This window comes from Neophocaena asiaeorientalis, unplaced genomic scaffold (assembly GCF_003031525.2).
Source record: "Neophocaena asiaeorientalis asiaeorientalis breed wild unplaced genomic scaffold, Neophocaena_asiaeorientalis_V1.1 scaffold217, whole genome shotgun sequence".
Lineage (NCBI taxonomy): Eukaryota > Metazoa > Chordata > Mammalia > Artiodactyla > Phocoenidae > Neophocaena > Neophocaena asiaeorientalis.
The window spans coordinates 5,489,975-5,512,554 of NW_020172293.1; the positions used below are offsets into that span (position 1 = coordinate 5,489,975).

Consider the following 22,580-nt stretch of genomic DNA (forward strand, 5'->3'; position numbering starts at 1 on the left):
CTAGTATCTCAAACAGTGACATCCCAGCAAATTCTGGAATACAGAATTCTTGCTCAAGTTTAACTGTTCTTTACTTATCTGCAGTCAGTTGGGGAAGGGGACTCCCATTTGACGAGTTGTTAAAAAATATATTTAGGGACTTCCCTGGTGGCACAGTGGTTAAGAATCTGCCTGCCAGTGCAGGGGACACGGGTTAGAGCCCTGGCCTGGGAAGATCCTATATGCCGCGGAGCAACTAAGCCCGTGCACCACAACTACCGAGCCCGCGCTGTAGAGCCCGTGAACCACAACTCCTGAGCCCGCGTGCCACAACTACTGAAGCTGGCACGCCTAGAGCCCGTGCACCACAAGAGAAGCCACCGCAGTGAGAAGCCTGTGCACCGCAACAAAGAGTAGCCCTCAGCTCGCGGCAACTGGAGAAAAACCCGTGGGCAGCAACGAAGACCCAGTGCAACCAAAAATGAATGAATTAATTAAAAAAAATATTAAACAGTGTTTTATGATTTCTTTTGTTTGTTTCTTTAACTACACGATGGATTGCCAAACCACATGCAGATGATTGGCAGGTATCTGCTGTTGGGGATTATTGGAACCACTTTTCTGTTGGTGTGTATAGTTGAGCTTTGATCACAAACAGCTGTGTTAAGTCTTAGCCCAACAGATGACAGGTATGATACTGAGAGGAGAGTAATCTGGAAGGCTCTAAAACCCATTTTGAAATTTTATCTGCTAACAAAATGTATATTAATTAGGACTTTTTTTTGTTGCAAGTGCCAGAAAACTCAACCACACCTGGCTTCAGAATTGTTGGCTCAGGTGCCTGAAGAGCCCAAGGGTGAAACTGGTTTTAGGGTAGGGCTGCCTATAGGGGCTTAAAGGGTTTCGTTGAGGCCCAGTTTCTCTCCATCTCTTAATCCTGTGTCTTCTGTGACAACTCAGTTTTCAGGCTGGCTTACCTATGTGGCTGAAAGACAGCTGCCATACGTTCAGCCTACATCTCTGTAGGTGCCAGTTCAGTGAAGAAGAGGCCCCCACCAGTGATCTCACTGTTTCTCTCTGGTCCTGATTGGTTATTGTGTCAATGGTTGAACAAATCAAGGGGACTGCAGTACACTGTCTGGCCACTTCCAAGTCACATAATCCACCCTTGTAGAGAGCTGGGGAGAGCTTGAGTTCTCAAAAGAAAGTAAGGGTGTTACACCAAAAGAAGGGGTGATGGATGCTGGGTGGTCAGAGAATAACAAATAGCGACCACAATATAGGCGATAATTTGTGCTTTCCACCTCATAAAGTAATCATTATGTGATTTTGCATTTACTGTGAAATGTCATAGAATCTTTCACTTCATAATACTAGGAAGGGAGTGAGATAAACTATTTTTCTCTTTCTGTAAAACTAACATTAAAATGCCTCTTGGTGGAGGGCTGGTATTAGTATTTGAAGCCACTTTCGGCAGACTGTCTCTCCAGTAGGACTTGTCCGTGAACCAATAAGACTCTTTTTGAATGTTATGTGTCCTGTAGCCCTTGCTCCTTCCCGCACATGAGGTTTGAGCTTGTTCCCATGTAGTAAGACAGTAAATGAAATCACCTGTGTGTTAAAGTTAGGGCGACCCACAGGATGTCAGTGTGGTAAGAGGCTTCGATGGAATGTCTGAACCGTTCTGATCAGACTTGGGAAAATGTGAAAGTCTTGCCTCTTAGAAGGGAGAAATAATAAATTTAAAATATGCTCCGTCTATAAGACGATTCAAAAAGTAATTGATACCTAAATAGAAAATAACTCTTAACTCTTGCTAACAAAAGCAGCAAGAAGAGCTGGGTCCTGGGGCAGGACCTGCTAAGCCTCTAACCAAAGCCATTTCTAGCTTTCAGGGTGGTGTCGGCAGTGCATAGATCCTTGTCTTCACCCTGGCGCTGAGATGGGAGGGGCTGTCTCTGTGTTAGTGGCCCCCACTGACAGTTTGCTGAGTTCACCAGTGAGGGTACTGGTGAATGGTGGTCATCTCCACTGCTGCCCACAATAGCCCTGCTGTCTACACTGTATGTACATAACCTCAATGAATATACTGTAGATGCGCTGTAGATGTTGGTGCATCTGCCCGTTTCCATTTCTTCTTTCTTCTCCAGATACTTTTCTTTCAATTTCTTTTCCACTATTTCAAGCACTGAATTTTTTCCTTCTTCTTCCCGGTTCTCTCTTTTCTGAGCTTAGTGATCACTAAAGCTGGACAGAGGTATCACTTAGCCTGTTCACAGATGACCTTTGGATCCTTTGGCCGTGACCAACCCCAGCACTGTATATGACTGTATTTGCTGTTAATGCAGTAGGTTTCATCACACGTAGACAAAACAGGTGTATCTCGGTTCATAATCATAACACTACGTACACATCTCCAACACCCCTTTTATCGCAGGGATTTGCTATGTGAAATCAAGCCTGAGTTTTTGTTACTCAGGCTTGATTATTTATTGGTGATACAATATGGGATAAATATGCAAAGTATGGGCCATTCTTATCAATAATGGAAATAGTGACATCGTATCTACCTTTATCTTTGCCATGATGACTTTATTTCTCAATAAAAGGGAAATTACTACAAGACTGGGTTTGAAAAGCTAGTTAGCACAAGCAGTGTGGTAAAGAAAGTTGCTTCTTTCTCCTTAAAAATTTTTTTGAATGGCATGTGTATTTTATTCATTTTAAATTTTTGTCAGAGTTTCAAAGTACGTAACTTATGATTTTAATAAGATGCAGCAGTCCCCTCTGTACTTCTTCCAACCTCTAATTCCTTCTCTCCAGAGACAGCCACTTGTAAGCCTTTGATTTTCTTTCTGGCACCTGTCTATTCTATGTATTGCTATTTGTAAGCTTAAAATTTTTTTAGATGTTATCTACTGACTTTTTGATATGGAAGAAGAAGATCTATTCTTTGTTAAACCGCCCCTCCCAATCCACCCAATATAGTTATGTCACATTTTTTTGGGTTATTCAGTATCCTTTGTTTACAGGCAGACCCCAGAGATATGGTGGGTTGGGTGCCATAATAAAATGAATATTGCAATAAAGCGAGTCACACGGATTTTTGGTTTCCTAGTGCATGTAAAAGTTATGTTTACACTATGCTGAAGTGTGCAATAATAGCATTATGGCTAAAGAAATATAGATACCTTAATTAAGAAATAACTTTTTTGATAAAAAGTGCTAACCATCACTGAGCCTTCAGTGAGTCATAATAGTAACATCAGAGATCACTGATCACAGATCACCATAATAAATATGAAAATTATGAAAAAGTTTGAAACATTACAAGAATTACCAAAATGTGACACAGAGATATAAAGTGAACAGATACTGTTGGAAAAATGGCGCAGATAGACTTGCTTGAAGCAGGGTTGCCACAAACCTCCAGTTTGTAAAAAAAGTGTGATATCCATGAAGTGCAGTAAAGCAAAGGGCAATAAAATGAGGTATGCCTGTATTTGGACGATTAAATATTGTTTGTGGCTGAGCCAATGAATGTACTGTGATTATACTTTCTTTCTTGAAAACCTTTTTTCTTTTTTCCTAGAGTTGCTAATTTCTTTTGTACCTACTTTATCTCCACACTCTTGATAGTCTTAAAAGTCCTTTCACTAGATCTACATGCATTAGGTAATCTATCAATTCTATAATTTTTTTCTTGAGATGTTCCTCCCGAGCTTTTTGTCTCCTACTCTAATCTGGACTGCTTTTTCTCTGAGTTTGTTGAATAGCTTTGTCCTGGGATTCCCTTCACCATTACACTGGGCTTTCCCTTTGCTCTTTTTTTTTTTTACTCTTGGATACCATGTCTTCTTTCTTGGTTTACTCCCTCTTTTTGGTGGAACACATCCTCCAGTAGCTTTCTGAGAAAAGGTATGTGGTTGGTAAATCTTGAGTCCTTACTTGTCTAGAATCATCCTACCCTTCACACTTGGTCAATAGTTTTGGCTGAGACTACTTGAAAACTTTCCTCTCTTTAGGTGAAAGATAATTCTGGTGAGTTTGTATATTTTTTTTGGTGAAATCATTTTCATTAAGAGTTTTGAAGGTATTTCTCTATTATTTTCTATATTAAGAAAGAAATTGACATAATATCTAAAGCATAGATTTTAAAAAAATTTGCTTTGCCTTTTACTGATGGTTTGAAATGAACTATAATGAATGTTCTAGCAGTTTTGTATTTACTTACTTGAATTTGTTGTTTTTTATCTTATTGCTCCCAGGCCAAATCTTTCTCTCTTCAGGTAAAAAATCATTCTGTTGATTTTCCTTCAGCATTTGGTTTTCAAATGTCACTAAAAGAATGATGGTTTCATACCTTGACTCTGGGTTTTCTCATATAAGAAGTACCAAGATTTCATCATTTGTACCTCCATTAAAAAGGGAAAAAATCATATATTAAATAAACATCCAAGTACATCCTGTATATTTTGGATTTATTGTTACTGCCTACTGAATATTCACATATACATCATATTTTTGTCAAGTTCATCTGTGACACTCAGTGAACAATGCCAGATCTGTAGAAATTTCATTTGTTCAGAAATTATCTAATTATTTTATGCATTTTTATTGTTTTCATGCTCATCTTCCCCATTTCTTTTTTAAAAGATGTAGGTATGTTCCTACCCCAAAATACCATTTAACGTTTTATATATATATATATATATACACACACACACACACACACACACACACACACACACACACACACACACATACAAATATATATAATTATATTGAATAATTCTCTAACCATAATTTAGGTATATTAGGTGGTTGGGGAACCAACTTCTGTGGCAAGAAGTGGAACCGATGAGGGGAGACATGGGGGCTCCCAGGTTTGCAGTTTTGAAAACTCATTTTGGATGCAGATTGCAGAGACAGGACAACCCGCAGAAGGATTAGTAGGAAGGGATCACAGTCACTTAAGTGAGTGATGGCGGTGGCTTGGGAATGGTAGTGGTGAAGAGGATGGAGAAAAATAGGTTGCATTTGAGATACTGAGGAGAGACGATCATTAGCACTTGAGGCTGGGAATTGGGTGGGATGAGGTGAAGAAAAAAAAATGAGAGGAAACTGGAGACTTGGAAAGCAACTTGTTAATTTCACCCAGAAATGTGGTGAATAGGATAGACTCACAGATCAAGTAATCTGATACTGGTAAGCTGTATATTCCTCATTTAGAAAAGTAAAAGGATTTGGTGATCAGATTAGAGTATTTAATCCTGGATGAGTCTTTCCTGGGCCTGGGGTTAAAAGGTTTCAGACCAGGGTGGGTGTTTAGGAAGCTGGGATATTTATGGGTGGGTGAATTTAAATCTAATTTCAGTGTCTGTCCTGTTTAACTGGGAATTGTCTCGCTGATAACATATATTTTTCATATTTATTTCCTTATTTTTTTCTGTAGTGTTTTCCATAATTATTGGGAGCCCAGAATATTTACGTGAAGAAAACAGATTTTCAAAGGTGTTTTGGTTTCATATCATGATTTTAAGATTGATTTTTTTCATGTGATACATTACCTCAAAATCTTTTCTTTTTTGGTAACACTGTTTTCCCTATTTGTTCCTGGGCAAAGACTAGAGATGAGCATTTGGCTTGAGTTACAGATAAAACCAGGGATGTATTGGTTATTCCTTGCCTCGCACTCCCGAATTAAGAAATGGTACCTAACAACCTGACAGTGTATTAGGGCAAATGGTGGTTGGCAGGCGCCTTTCAAAGGTACCGTTCTGATGCTTTTGTTCCATGTGCCTTTGAAGTTAAAATGCTAGTTGGAGTGGACAGATACCACTCATTGCACAATCTCTTTCACCCCCGGTGAGGGGCCTTTTGGTTGCTTCAATCTCAGCAGAAGAATGGGAGCAGCAGTTGGATTTGGTGGAACTGGCCTTTTTCTGGCTGCAGCCCCACCTCCTCTTCCTGTGGGCTCCCAGGCCAGGGTGCCTGCAGGGGCTCTTTCCCCTTCTGCAGTCACAGCTTTGTGGTTCTTTGTGTGAGCTGTTATCAATTTCAGTGGATACGCTTTGTTACCTCTATTTGTACTATAACTAGAAATTTGATAAGGTTATGTGCCTGTCAGATGATTTAGATGTCAGGTGTAGATGCAACAAAGCAATTTTGACAAGTCAAACATTGGTGCAAAGAAGGGGGATGAGGGTGACCTGCTGATAGAAGAAAGTAAAATCTCTTATGGCCTCACTTTCTTTCTCTTTTAACTCTAGGTCAGTACTTTAACCTCTTTAATTTGTCCCTTCTTAAGTGAATGTGACACAGTGACATCCAGCTTCTATCTAAAGGGCAGTGAAACGGAGGCCTGCCGTTGGAAGGTAGATGCTGGCATTTAGGGAGATTTGACTTTGGGTATTCTGATAAAAAACATCTGGGTCTGGGAACTTTATCTTTGACTGAAGCTGAGATTAAGGTCTTAGAAGACAAGGTTTATTAATGCCAGTGTCTGTTCACATATGTGTGTTACAGAGAGCCTGGTATTTTTAGTAAGCAGTGCCCCTTTCTTTTAGGGGGAGGTAAAGGCCCAGTGCTTGCAGTCCATTTGTCGTCCTGTGTTCTGCAGCCCAGGCAATGATTTGATGGGTATTCCTCACTGATTTGTCATATCCTCTGTTGGATGAGTCGGGTCGGGCCTAGGATTAATAGGTTTAAGTTTCTTAGAGCCTTTCTGTTTTTTTCCTTGATTGATTAAGTAACTTGTACCTCTGAGCTATCCCAATATCTAAATCTCTTTACTGCCCACATTGAATGTGTAGCTTTGCCTTGGCATCTACCTCAGCAGAAAATCCCCCATTTTACCAGTGGTATGTTGGACAGTAGTTACCCCCTTAAAGGTCAATGTGTCCAAGAGATGCTGCTGGAGTTATAGGGATACTTCCAGTATTTTGCCACTTGGGTTTGTGAAGTTATGGAATGAATGTAGGCATTCAAGTGTAACTCATCTTGACAAGGGTTTCATTATACTCTGCAAGCACAATTCAAAGAAATAATGAATTTATATTCAGGGTAGTCTTGTTTGAGTTTATTTAAAGAAATGAAACACACAATCCCTATAATAGCTCTTGCTACAGAAGTATTGATGGTGCTGACAAAGAGAAAACTCAGACCAGATGGTTTCCAAACAGTGGAACCACCTGGCTCCCTGGCAATGCCAACTTATTCCTGTTTCTCAAATAGCTGTACTCTCACGGACTGTGAAATGTATAAGTGAGATGTTCATGGGCTCAGGCAGAATAACATTCCAAAATTAGAATTATTAAGAGACATTAAAACACTTATCCATGTCAACTCAAACTGGCCACTCTCTTCCTTTTACATTTTTTTCTTCTTTCTCTTTGTAACTATAAAACCCAGTTCTTTTTTATTTCCACATTGCAGAGAGAAAAAAAACAAAACAAAACTATTTCTTCTTGAGATGTTTATTCTGGAGGGAAAAGAAAGATCCTTTGTCCTTTTGGGAAATGGACTCACCAAAACTCCATTCATGTTTTCAGACCAAAAAGGAGACTTCTAGGTCAGCAAGGGAAGAATAGAATTGTACCTATAGCACCATGAAATTACACCAAATCATGAAACTTCATAGGAATATAACCAAGATAATATATTAATTGATGTGCAGACATGCAGTAATTTTTTCTAATTATAATGTTAAACTTTGGGATTTTCTTGAATTACTTAGTATCTAATTTTTCATGTTGGAAATCAGAGTGAATTTAAGAGTGAAAATATTGAATCATCTACAGACCTTTCTAAGTTGATGCTTAAGAAGGCAATCATGTTAAAGTTTCATTTTGAAGTGGTTACCTTAGCTTCTTACTCATTTGATGAACGCCTAACTGAGCACCTAACTGGCAGTGTTTGTAACCATTAGAGATCCAGTACAGGATAATGTATGTAACGTGAGAAAATTTAAACATTAAGATATTTACGCTGTTGTTTAAAATCTAGTCTTTTTAAAGAAATACTGATTATTTTCATCAGAATTACATTTCAATCCAAGTGAAGGTCTTCGAAGTTTACCAAGTGTTTGAATTACCATCTCGTGGCATGATAGGCTAGAAAGAGCCAAGGCTTTCAAGACGGCAGATCTGGCTTTGAATCCTGACTCTACTGCTCACCAGGCGGTGATGTTAGACTTGTGTCTTAATCACCAAGTCACAGTTTCCTGTATTGGCGGGATTCTGGGCTGTAAGAGATGGAAAACCCAACGCTCATTCACTTGGACAAAATGATAATTTGAGAATATTAAGGTACACAAATCTATGGACAGGAATGTGCCTGTTTCAGCTTCAGGAACAGTGTGAATCAGGACTCAACAGTCAGCAGGCCAGGTCTCTTTTTGGCAGATGGGCTGCATCTGCCCCTTTGGGTTCTGGTGGCGGCAAGCCTGGCTGTCGACAGTTCCAAAGTTTTATGTCTTAGAGGCTTTTTTTTTTTTTTTTTTTTTGCTGTACGTGGGCCTCTCACTGTTGTGGCCTCTCCCGTTGCGGGGCACAGGCTCCGGACGCACAGGCTCAGCGGCCATGGCTCACAGGCCCAGCCGCTCCGCGGCATGTGGGGATCCTCCCGGACCAGGGCACAAACCCGTGTCCCCTGCATTGGCAGGCGGACTCTCAACCACTGCGCCACCAGGGAAGCCCACGCCTTAGAGTTTTACTTGCCAGAGGGAGAGACTCATTCTGCACTTTGGATCTCAATTCCCAAACCCCCTCAACATCTGGACTTGGACTAGCTTGGGCTAGATGACTGACTGCCTTTGGAACGATCCTTGGCGGTTAAGGAAGTGTGTCCTGTAGGGAAACGACAGCTCTTGAGAAGACCTACATGGGTGAATGGGGCCTGGGACCGTTACCAGAAGGTTGGGGGCGGACCAAACAATAGTCGTCTCCATTACATTTCTCATGTGTAGAAAGTGGTAAATAAACATCTCTTTTTACAGTGATTTTGAAGACTGAGCAGGATAGTCTGTCAAATGCCTAGTATAATGTCTGCTACCTTGTAGCTCTTTAATAAATCATAGCTGCTATAACATAGCAGGGAGGCAACTAGCCAGCATTTCTCAAAACTGACACCTGTAACCAGTGTGACGCTCTCACTCTTAACTAAGAAGCATAAGTAGCCATAATTCTTCACTTCATTCTTTAGCACTGGTCATGTATTTATTTCTCATAGTCTCTTCCCTGTGGAAGACCTGAATTAGGACCAAGTTTCTAGTTGTAGTATAGGTATGTTAATAACCTGTAAACATTCCTGGGAAATTTATGTTTTAAATAAAATTCCATATTAAGGATTGAATCTAAAAAATTTTCTTTTGATTAAAAAGCCTTGCTGAGGGGCTTCCCTGGTGGCGCAGTGGTTGAGAGTCCGCCTGCCGATGCAGGGGACACGGGTTCGGCACGCCCCGGTCCGGGAAGATCCCACATGCCGCGGAGCGGCTGGGCCCGTGAGCCACGGCCGCTGAGCCTGCGCGTCCGGAGCCTGTGCTCCGCAACGGGAGAGGCCGCGGCAGTGGGAGGCCCGTGTACCAAAAACAAAACAAAACAAAACAAACAAAACAAAACAAAACAAAACAAAAGCCTTGCTGAGATCCATGGTTTTTTCTGGGTGGCGAAAACTATCTATCGTGGGAGCTATTCTCAGTGTCATTTGTATGCATATTAAGTGTATAATGTATTTAGATTTTTTCCTGTGCACTTTTTTCCTTTGTTTTTGCTGTTATAGTTTTTATTCTCCTTCCCCCCGAGTTTTGTAGAAGTGGAAGAAGCATGTTTTCTTACAGAAAAACAGTCGATGTTGCCTGATGGATAATGCTATTGCAGGTGTGGGAGGGTTGTTAGGGCCAATTTTAACGACAATATCAATCTGTAGGAAGCAGGCGTATGTAAGACAAGCTTGGGGGTGGGGGATCATCTGCCACTTTCATCAGCTGTGACTCTGAGATTAAGAACAGGTTACTTTCACTTTCTGGACTGTTTTGTGTTAGTTCAGCTCTGTTTGTTTACATTTGCTTGATTCTTGACTTTATCCTTATCTCTTTACTGTAGCTTGAATGTAGCTTTCTTTTCTGAATGACTGATTTGCTAATTAGCTTTATCCTCACTGGAAATTGCCCATTTTCTAATACTTTATAATTCAGAATAGGCACACAGGAATGTTCCCAGTTGTAACTTCTTATCCGTCCTCTCCTTAATTTAAAGTTGCATGATATCTTCTGGTTCAAAATAGTTTGAATAATATTCTACTCTGTGTGTGAATTAGGCCGTTTGTATTTAAAAAACATAATCATGTAATGGGATGAGACTGGCTCTCTCTAAAGGATTAATAGTTAAGAGAACACGTGTCCAGAAATCAAAATTCATAAACTGTCTGAATTATTATATGTTATTTAAAAAGTAACATGGCAACATAAATCATCGAGTCAGGCTCTATGAGTCAATTACTCTTCAGGACTAAATAAGGTATTAGAATATTAATTGTTTTTTGTTTCTTTAGTACCTGAATTGTTAATTGGATGGTACTTTAGTTTCCTGGAAAAGTTAATCATCATCACCAAATACTTAATGTTCTCCCCAGAGTAATTTATAGCTCATAGGTAGAATTTGGTGGATCAGTTACATTTTTCTGTTGTGAGATTCTTGGTGAAATATGCATTATATGTGTATATTTTAGGCACCAGTTTTCTTCGTCAGCGTAGATATGAGGTTTTGGTTGGAATCAATAGTTCCATCAGTACAGGCATACGTCGTTTTATTGTGCTTTGCTTTACTGCACTTTGCAGATACTGTGTTTTTTACAAATTGAAGGTTTGTGGCGACCCCATGTCAAGCAAGTGTGTTGGCACCATTTTTCTGACAGCATTTGCTCACTTCATGTCTCTGTGTCACGTTTTGGTAACTCTCACAATATTTCAAACATTTTCATTATTGTATTTGTTGTGATGATCTGTGATTAGTGATCTTTGATGTTACTATTAAGAGTCACTGAAGGCTCAGATGATGGTTAGCATTTTTTAGCAATAAATTATTTTTTAATTAAAATATGTACATTGTTTTTTTAGACGTAATGCTATTGCATATTTAATAGACTACAGTGTAGTGTAAACATAAATTTGTATGCACCGGGAAACCAAAAAATTCATGGGACTTGCTTTACTGCGATACTTGCTTTATAGCAGTGATCTGGAACAGAAACAACAGTATCTCCAAGGTATGCCTGTACCAGAGTTTTGGCAATGACCTTCTTCCACCTGGCCTGATTCTTACTAATAGAAAATTTAAACAAGTGTTTCCTTCAAAAGAAAGACCTGAAAACACATTTCGGGTGAAAAGTACGGGCTGTGATAAACTTTACTTTGGGTGATAATTTTTGTCCCTTTTATGGCACCACAGATTCCATTACAGATAATGAACTAGCTAAAGTTTTAGTTTTTAAAATTTTAAAATTAGTTTTTAAAAATATTCAATTGCTTCCACTTTCCTCTTTAATTATTTACAGGACATTGTTTATATCTTATATGTGTTCAGTTTGATTTTTTCATTTTGGCATTTTTTTTCATTGTCCGATGAGTTGAAAGATAATATCTGGGGAGATGCCAGAGAGAGACTCCTGCCTCCTGTGAGCTCTGTCACCTCAAACTCCCGCCCTTCATCGATAAAAATGAGTACTAAATTGTGTACCCGCTAGGATTTATCTGAAGATAATATAGGTGAAGCGTATTTTAATTTCTTTTTCTTTTATTTATTCATATTCTCTTTTGATCTTAAAAAGACTGAAGGAGCTTCCAGGTACAGGTGGCACAGTGCCTGGGCCATGTGGTAGGAAGCGTTCTCTAGGTGTTTAGGTACTGTAAGTTAACACATGCTTACAGGAGTTGAGTGCTCAGCCCTCCTTACACATTAGCTGCCAGCCTTCCCACCCTGGCTCTGCTTGCATGATATATAAACCACTCGGTGCAGTGCCTGGGATGTAATAGAGAGTTAATAGATGGCAGGCATTATTATCATCATCGTATTTAATTCTCACAAACGTACTGTCAGTGCCGTACTACAATTATGCTTATTTTGTACACAGGGAAACTGAGGCGCAGAGAGATTAAGTAACCTGCTTAAGGTCACACAGCTATTAAGAGGTGGAGCCGGGGCCCAAGATGAGTTTGTCAAAATCCTAAACCTGAGCCGTTAATGTCTAAGCTACACTTTAGTGTCTTAGGAGTGATTTTTAATTCTCTTAGCTTATTGAGAAATTAATTAAGATATGCTTTTTATTATGTATTCGGAGTACTTGTTTAGAATAAAATGTAGATTTCAATGTTTTTAAAGTGAAGGAACTCCAAAACTGATGAAGTTGGATTGTGAATATACCTAGAATACTGACAAATCTGTAAATATTCAGTAAGTACCTCTGCAAATACAGTGGAAGGCTGATTGAAGGCTTAGAAATCTATAAAAATTATTTTTAATGCCTTTTAATTATGTTTAAAAAGGTAATTAAAATTTTAATTTTACTTAATTAACCATAAATTTACAAATTATGAGATTAATTTATAGGAAACAAATTCACTTTTGAGCTCATTTGACTTAACATTTGTTAAAATTAACTTTACCTTAAAAAATATCCCTTAATCAGATTTTCCTTTGTAGTTGTTTAATTCCCATCTAGCATTGTAAGATTAGCCAATTTTCTACATTTTAGACATTAAAGATATAAAACTTGATAGTAATCAAGCATGAAATAGTTATTAAGCTTTTAATACGTGCTTAGCACCAAGCAAAATGCAATGAGATAGAAGGAAGCATATGGTACACATTCTCCAGCACTTTGAAATCTACTGAGCTATACAAGATGGTACATAATTGAGTGCTGAATTTTGCAGATCAAACTAAGAATTCTGCATGTAGTTTAAAAATGACACGACCCTCACAACTCCCGTGGAAGAAAAGTAAAGTATCCATCATGTCATGAAAGATCATAAAATTGGTCCCTGATTTTATTGTATCAGATGGAGACCTTAAAATGTGTGACATAAAGAGCAGAATAACATCAATCAGTAATAAACATGCCTGTAGATTTTAGGCTTCCGTTAAACATAATCGGACAAGGTAAGCTGCTTTCAGGCTAAATAATGTTCTCTTTTTGCTTCCTCTTCTGCCCCTGGATTATTCTTAGCCCTCTGGTCTATTGTGATTCGCCAAGAATTCTCTTGTACTGCTACTATTGCTCATTAATCCACGTTTGGAATCCCTTTCATCCTCGTCTCGATTTCTCCTTTCTTGCCTCATTTCATTATTTGCCAACATAGTGAAACAGCTTCATTAAGATGAAGACACTTAGAGGGACTAATTTCACTTTCTGCCTATGATGGCCACTGACTAAGTCACTTGCCACTTAATGGAAGACCCAAGTTTTGTCTTTAAGCTGACTGAAAATATCCACTGAATTCCTGGCCTTGAGATTCTTTTCCTATTCACTTGGTCATGATTTTTCTTTAACCTCTGGTACCTCAGCTTCCCCATCTGGGGTTTTAAAACTCTGTCTCTGCTTTCCTTTTTTTTTTTTTTAAAAAAATTTATTTATTTGGTTGCACCAGGTCTTAGTTGTGGCATGCGGGATCTTTTAGTTCTTTTAGTTGTAGCATGTGGGATCTAGTTCCCTGACCAGGGATCAAACCCGGGCCCCCTACATTGGGAGTGCAGAGCCTTAGCAACTGGACCACCAGGGAAGTGCCTGTCCCTGCTTTCTTTCTGTTTTTTTTTAGCTTGAACTATGAACATTGAGTTCTCACACTTTTGGAGGATGGCAAGTCCAAGATCAAGGCGCTTGCAGATTCAGTGTCTGATGAGGACCAACTTCCTGGTTCACAGACTGCTGTCTTCTCACTGTTACTTTCACTTCTCCCGTGCTCTTTCCTAGCTATATGTGAGATGCATGTGTAGTAAACAGGGTCCTCATTTCAATATGTCCCTGCTTTCTTTGAAAACGTTTTATTGTAAAATGTTTGATCAATGCAAAAGAATATATGGCGCATACATGTAAGTTTTACAGCTTGATGATAAAAGGATCGCATGTGGATCTACCTTCCAACTAAAGAACTTGAACATCACCATGAACAGTGAAGCTTCCCCCCGCATCCTTCTCTGAGCAGATGTCCTCACAACTCTCCTGTTATGCAGATCAAGTCCCTTTCCCCCCACTTGTTTACCACCATATGTATGTATTCCTTGCTTTTTTCTCCTTCAACAAAATGTTTCTGAGATTCAGCCGTATGGATCCATGTAGCTGTAGTTCATTTATTTTTTACTCCTGGATAATATTATGTTTTATGAATGTACAATAGTTTATTCATCTCCTGTGGTTGCTTAAGTTGCTTGCAATTTTTTGGATAATACCAATGTTATTATGAACATGTTGGCCTCTGTCCCCGGATGCTCCTGGGCAAGGGTTCCTTTAGAGAGAAGCATACTTGGGTGTGGAGCTGCTGAGCTGTAGGACGTGCCCATCTTTGATCTCTTTTAATCTCCTTTTCATTTATCATTCAACAATTTACCAGTCTCTGGTTCACTTGGCTTTTTTTAATCAGAAATGGCTTTCTGCCTAAGAATGGCCCTTCTCATTAGTCGTTTTCAGTTTCTTCATTTATGTACATTGTTGTACTATTAATAATTATGGTACTTGTAGCATTGGGGGAGAGAACTTGTGTTTCAGAATTAGCAAATAATTCAATAGGCAGTTCCGTTCACTGCTTTGGTTTTTAAGTTTTCCTTTTCAGTCATTGTGAGCCTTTTTCTTACGCTCGGCCAGAACCACCCTTGGTTTTCAGGCTCTTTCTCTGTCTGAACTTGTGAGTGTTACTTGCTGGTGACTCCAAACACGAAATAGCACTGAGCATGCACACATTGACAAAAATCATACTTAAGCAATAAAGGTCATTTTTGAAATTTAATAAGAAGGAGGAAACTAACATCTGCTAATGACCTAGTAAGGGCATGTTGCTGCTTGATGTTCCCACGTTATATATGTTAACCCTCCAAACATTGTGTAGCATATTGCTTTTTTTCCCTTTTTCCATTTTATAACAGAGGATCAGGAGTGTTAGAGAAATTGAACAAATTAAGATCACAGGACAGAATTAGGGTTTAAATTCAGGTCTTTTGATTCTTGATTTAGGGTTCTAATCTATAATACAGGAAGATGAATATGTGTGTGTATGTGTGTATACATGCATTTACATGTGTATGTAGCATATCAATATTAAGTAGCATTCAGTATTTGAAATATATTCAGTTACTTCTGAAGAAAAATATGGCGTCAAATTGCCCATTGTATATATTTCTTGCATTTGAGTTTAAGAATGCATTTTCAAAATGCCTTGACTTAGTTCTGAAGGGATAAGCCTACAGGAAACTGAGACTGCATTACCTTCCAGGTACAGCATGTCCTCTTTCTGAACTCACAGTTGTGTCTTGATTCTCTGCTCCCTCCTTCTGTGTCCTTCCTGCCTTTTTCTGACAGGAGATGCAGATCACCTGGCTGGGGTCTCCTGAGGAGGCCAGGGTCTCAGGCTGGGCTCAAGAACACTCTGTCTTCTGTGGTCCTGGGATGTTCTCTAATAGTGGACGACTGCAGGGGGGAGGACCAAAATTGCCTGCCCTCTTACTGGTCTCCTGCTTCTGTTTTGCTCACTCCAGTGGGTTAATACAGTGGCCAGAAAGAGCCTGTTAAACCAGAAGTCCAGTGTGTTGCTGCTCTGCTTATAGCCCTCACCTCCTTCTGGTCTTACTTCAAGGTCACTTTCTCACTGAGGCCTTCCCTGACCACCCTATTTAAAAGGGCAGCATTCCTGACCCTTCTCCTCTCACTTCTTGCTTTATTTTTCTCTTAGCCCCCGCACTGACATACCATTTATTCAACTTATATAAATTTCACATCTTTTCTTTCTCTCCCGCTGTAATGTAAACTCCATGAGGCAGGGATCATTGACTGTTTTCTTTGCTGCATTGTTCCCACCTCTGGAACAGTACTTTGCTCATAGTAGGTGCTCAATAAGTATTTGTTGAATGAGCAAAGAATTAAATAGGTGAATATTTGAGGCGATTCCAAAGAATGACATTCCTAGAATAATTTGCCATTGTTATTTGTAGAATCATCATAAAATACTTTTTAACAGGATAGAGGACAAGAGACCAGAGGTGATAATTTTATAGCCAATGCTGAAGCATAGGGAAGAAAAGGCATTTTTAGTGGGGACAGAGCAGGAGTTTCTAAGAGCAGCTTATATGAGGCTGAGTGAATACTCTTTGAGTTAATGTTAATATATAAGAGCACTGCGATGGACTGAATGTTTGTATCCTCCCAAAGTTCATATGTTTTAACCTAATCCCCAATGTGATGATGTTAGGAGGTGGGGCCTTTGGGAGGTAATTTGGTCATGAGGGTGGAGCCCTCATAAATGGGATTCGTGCCCTAATAGAAGAGACCCCAGAGAGCTCCCTCATCCCTTGCTCCATGTGAGGTTACAGTGAGAAGATGGCCATCTGTGAACCAGGAAGCAGGCTCTCACCAGACACCGAATCTGCTTGCACCTTGATCTTGGATTTTTCAGCCTCTAGAACTGTGAGAAATAAATTTTTGTTGTTTGTAAGCCACCCAGTCAATGGCTTTTTTGTTATATCAACCCAAATGGACTAAGATAAGCACTGCGGCTAGCAATTTCTTTCTAAATCTCATCTAGATCTGTGTTTCTTAGCTTAATCTCCCAGCTCTTCCCCCTTCTTCAGCCAAATGGAGCCATTTTCAGTCCCTGAATATGGGGTTCCTCTCTTACCTCTGGGTCTGGGCCACACTCCTGTTGTCTGCTTCTACTCCCCTTCTTTCTCTCTCCCCTGCTCCCTCCCTTCTTCCCTTTCTTATTTTTTGTTTTTTTTTGCGGTACACGGGCCTCCCACTGCTGTGGCCTCTCCCGTTGCGGAGCACAGGCTCCAGACGCGCAGGCTCAGCAGCCATGGCTCACGGGCCCAGCCGCTCCGCGGCATGTGGGATCTTCCCGGACCGGGGCACAAACCCGTGTCCCCTGCATCGGCAGGCGGACTCCCAACCACTGCGCCACCAGGGAAGCCCCAGGACTGTTCTTTTTGATGTTCTATGACAGACACTGGGTAACCCTTTCAAGTCAAGCAAAACTAATACGATGATGATAATGCTGGGCATTTGCACCATACCTTATACCTTCTGAAGTTCTTCCCTGTGATTTATCTCATTCAGTCCCTACAGGCTTATTAGTTAAGAATTTATCAGAATCTCTAATTAGAAATGAGGAAACTTTGGCTCAGAGAAGCTAGGAGACCTGTGAGGTGACTGGTAAGTGACAGGGATGGGATGTGAAATCTAGGCTCTTGTCCACTAAAGCAACGCTTTTTCCCTGATACAATCCCCTATTTTTATAAACTCGTAAATCTTGTGTCACAAATAGAAAGAACCAGAGTGTAGAAGTAAACGAGGAGAAATTCACACGTTAGTAATTCTGGGAAACTCGCTGTACATGTGTATATGTTGTAGGCACGTTAGGGGTGGTGTATTAATCAGAATTCTTTTGGTTATTGAAAGGAGAGATATTAGCTCACTTAACTGGTAAGCCTGGTGGTTCTGGCTTTAGGAAGAGTTAGATCCAGGTGCTCGAATGATGTTGTCAGGAGTCTCTCACGATCTCTTGCTTTGCTTGCCTGTGTGTTGGCTTCATCCTCATTGGGTAGTGGCCAAATTATGGCCAGCAGCTTCAGTTTTACAGCTTGCTAAACTAGCCAGACCGTAGAGAAAGAGCACCCCTTTCCCAAGAGTTCCTACCAAAGTCCTAGATCTGGGGCTCTTGGACACACATGTGGGGGCCGATTCCAGGGCCCAGCGTGCAGGGCTCTCACTGGCTGGATGGGGTCATGTTGTGAGGGCAGAGGAAACACATGAGACTGAAGAGAGGAATCCTCTTACCTCCCTCTGACCTTTGAGCTCTTTTTATTTTTATATCCACTTGTCTCTCAGAATCAGACTATGCATACCTGGCAAACCATCAGATATAACATTTAAAATTAGACCCAAGTAGAGAGATAGGATGTAAGTGGCTGGGAGTACAGAAAAGAGAGGGACTGACCGAGGGCTCCAAGTCTCCCTGTGTGCAGTAAAGATTTACTGGATGGATTGGTGCTTGAGTTGATGCTAAGAGTATAGGAGGCTTGGTTGTGGATCACCCCATTAAAAAAGGATTAAACATCTTCTAAAACTCGGCAATCCAGTTGTGGAAGTGATTGTATACTCTTCAAAACTAGTCACTTAATGTGGCAAGCCCAAATCAGATGATTCTTATGTGTCTTGTGAATGTGGAAAGGACACTTAAATGGTAATTAACTCAAAAGTTACGATTCCAAAATTTACTGTTTTTTTCTTTTCAGTTCTTTCTTTGGAAATTGCCATTAAAAAAAAAAAAACCCAGGCTAATCACAAAAAGAATATGTGATTGTGTCTTCTCTGAAATTGGTGTTAGGGATGTTAGAACTTGGCTTATAGATTTTTCTTATTTCTTCATTCCTGTTGCTACTATAACCTTGCCATCTTTCTTACTTTCATTATTCTACTGCTCTGCACCTTAGTGCTTACTTCCAGCAAAGCTAAATGTCTTCCCTGCTTGGTTAGGCATAGAACACTGAGAATGTACTGGTGTGTATCTTCACACATGCTGGGAGATTGAGAGTTAGAAGGCTAATCTCATTCAGCATTTTCTGTAGAAGAAAAATAATGTGGTTTATTTGACCTTTTACTTATGGAAATAAAGTAAGGGTTTTAGTACTTTTATATATTTAAATGAAACGTGGAGGGAAAATTAGATATTCTTAGGCTAAAAGTGATGAGAGTATCTGTTTCTTTTTATTTATTGTCATCTGAGGTTTTTTTTTTTTTTAAGCTCTTCAGGTAAAAGGAAATCTTCCAGTAGCCTCACGGACAGTAATGCCTGAGAGAATTGAGTATCTAAATACAAACACGACTCAACAAAAACAGTCATTCCATGATCAGTTAAGGAGACTTTTCAAATTTATATAGAAAGTAGCATTTACAGAATCATTTTTATTAGCTACCCTAAATGTTAATTATTAATTTAAGTTTTAATTTGAAGCTGATAATTATGAATGTGAAAATGGGGATTATATGAGTTATCAAAAATATGTTTCCATACGTCTTGGTATCTAGTCTTCTAAAGAAATAAGACCAGTCCAAGTGATGTAACCATCTCAGTCATTAACAAGCAGGATATTTAACTGGTGTGACAGTTATTGTCATTATGCTAATAATAGGAGGTGGGGCCCTAGTAAGATTAAGCACTAGCTATTCCAATCCCCTGAGGAAACTGTAAAGTTCAGCCTCACTGGGTTGTAATTAGAAAAGAAATATGTTTAAATACCGAAAAAAACTTAGGTACCTCACACAGTATGCCAAGGGCATGCGCTTGAAGCCTCTTAATCTCTAGGTGTGGCCTGTTCTATGAATATTTTCGTAAGCATTTACATAGTCAACGTTTGGCAGTACAACATTGTATAATCATATCCATATGCTTTGCCTTATGAAACAGAATGAAAACTTTGTTGGGACAGGGCTGCTGTTGATAATGTTGTATGTCTCCCTCCTCCATAGTGCTGTCCAGGCTCAAAGTGATGCTTTGTCACTGACAAGACAAGCCACGGGAGCAAATTTAACTTTCTTTTTCCACATTTTTGTCAGTTTTAGTATAACTATTAATGATGATAATAATAACTATTATGGAGTGCTTGCTTGCTTCTTGTGGGCTAGGTATGTGAATTAAGACGTTTGATCTTATCTTTCAGCCTACTAAATAGCATTATTTAAATACTATTATTGTTGTTATCATCACCATTTTACAAATGAGACCACCGAGGCACAGAGTGGTTGAGTAACTTGCCTAAGGTCACACAGTGGTTGCTGGAACGCAAACCAAGCAGTCTAGCTATGCACTGTGCCACCTGCTCGTAGAGCTGTTCCTGGAGACTCTGCTTCCAGTTTTAGCAGCTTATATGGCCCCCGTCTATCCTGAGTGGGATTTGTGATTCTTTTGCTTACTTTTCTTTTTCTTCCTTCCTTTCCTTCACTTCTATTTCTGTTAGGTCAAGTACAAAAGAGATTTTGAAGAAAGCAAAGGAAGGGGCTTCAGCATTGTTACAGACACTCCTGAGCTACAGAGGCTGAAGAGGACTCAGGAACAAATCAGTAACGTAGGTGACCTTTTGTTCAGTGATGTAATACCCTAACTTGTATTTCTGGTGAGAAAGTGAAATTGGGCAACCTGGAAGTGTTCTTATTGCTATGGGATGCAAGCAGTACTCAGTATCCTCAGAAAATATGCCAAGTTAACCTTTTAAACTCCTTCCCTTTGATTTCATCACAGTTATCAAGAACCTAACACTTTAACAGCAGTGACTACAGGCATACCTTTTATCATGCTTTGCTTCATTACGCTTCACAGATAATGTGTTTTTTACAAACAGAAGGTTTGTGGCAACCCCGTATTGTCAGATTATGGTTAGCATTTTTTTAGCAATAACGTATTTTTAAATTAAGGTAGGTACATGTTTTTAGACATAATGCTATCGCACACTTAATAGACGACAGTATGGTATAACCATAACTTTTATGTGCACTGGGAAACCAAAAATTTCATGGGACTTGCTTTATTGTGATATTTGCTTTATTGAGCTGTTTTGGAACTGACTGAACATGCAATATCTCTGAGGTATGCCTGTATATTTCTGAATACACTTTTAATTTATTTATTAAACTGATTTATCTAGTAAATTATTTAGTAAATCAATTTAATTAAATAAGTTAATTGTGTATTTAGAAATAATAATATTGCTATTAAAAGACATTATTGTAACTTAGCATCTTATTTCTTTTTGAATGATTCTCAGCTTTTGAATTTTTCCAAAATAGGACTTGTATAGGTAAATATTAAAGCCATCAGTTAATTTTTTGCACTGGGATAGTATACAATGTATACATATAAGGTTAGCTATCTGGAGAAATCTCATATTTGCTAATTGTGTATATTTAAGATTTCATATTTTAAATCAGATACTTGTTGAAATGGCATATTACATCTAATTTTTGAAATAAACATTTACCTATGAAGTTGCTTTGGATTTGAAAGCTGCGTCTTGTTCAGTAATAGTGTTTTCTTGAAAAAGAAAATTGAGACTAACAGAAGTTCAAAACATATTAAGGACCAAAATTGTTAACCGAGTACTTATTAAAAGTGGTAATTATGTTTCTTCTAAAGTATTATATGAAGTGCGTCAAAATGCATTTTTTTCCAGAAAAAAATTAACTCAGTGTTAGGTATTCAAGAGGAAATATGAATGAAAATCAACAACTGTGTACGTGATATAAAAGTGTGAGCAAATATGCAAGAGGCATACCATTTTTCACGAGGAGTCTATTTTGTGTGTCACTTGTACAATCACCAAAATTTGTGTGTCGAGATGTTTTAAGTTACGTAACATTAATTTCTAGGAAATTTTTAATTAGCAGATTGTTTTAAACTCACTGGTATTTGGCCATCATAATAATATACATATATATAGTAACAATTTGCAGATAGAATCATAGGCTATAATCTGAGAAAGAATTTTATGTGTCAAAAGTTCAAAAACAGAATTATTCAGTATTTTAAAATTTTATTTAGGGAGTGAGAGGAGACAGAGCAGAGACTTTGTTTTGCCATATTCCCTAAGGTTTCTCCATTGTTTGCTCTTTAAATGGACATTTTATTTCAGTAAGGACTTTTTTGTTTGAAGAGAAAGGGTTGAATTTTAAGGATTCATGGCTTTTGTCCCTTAGTTTTTCTACCCCATCCTAACAACCCCACCAGTCATTAATACTGAAGATTGAGTCCATCGTCTTTCTTCCCCTTCATTTCTTTCCTTAAATCAAAACCCTATTTTTGTTTTTTAAAATACAAATTAGAGATATGTCCCACTGGCAGTTACATTCAGTAATGTTTCTTTTTTTGGATTACTTTTGGAGAAGCTTTTTTAAAAAATAAAAATAATGCTGCGTAAAACAAAGTTACATCATAAATCTTCAACTATCACAAATTTATTTCAAAAAGAACTACACATTTCTACTTAAGACATCTACATGACAGCTAACGTAAGGATTGCAGTTGATTCAAAGGTAAGCCTTTTAATTTATATTCAAATTAAGTCATTATTCATATTTAATAAGAAAAGAACTGATCATTTCACCAACCTTTATCATTAGCAGGAATATACATTTTATTCAATACCAGAGGCTGTTTGCAGATCCATTCTTAATTATGCAAAAAACCATTAAAACCCAGGTACGTATAAATCTATATTTATCATATACATAGCAGTATATGCAAAATACTATTTAGATTAAGCCTGTAATATAGACAGTGCTGATTTTTAGAAGTATTTAAATTAGATAACATCTTTAAAAAAAAATTTGTGTCACTTTCTTGATGTTAG

General features: G+C 38.7%; 1 protein-coding gene across 1 annotated transcript in view; it reads left to right on the plus strand.

The window, feature by feature from the left end:
* NEBL (nebulette) overlaps nt 1–22,580 on the plus strand; it is a 335,691-nt gene that overhangs the window by 153,852 nt on the left and 159,259 nt on the right. The window contains exon 4 of the mRNA XM_024766146.1: nt 20,196–20,303. Within this exon, the coding sequence (XP_024621914.1) occupies nt 20,196–20,303 (108 nt within the window). The remainder of the gene's footprint in view (nt 1–20,195; nt 20,304–22,580) is intronic.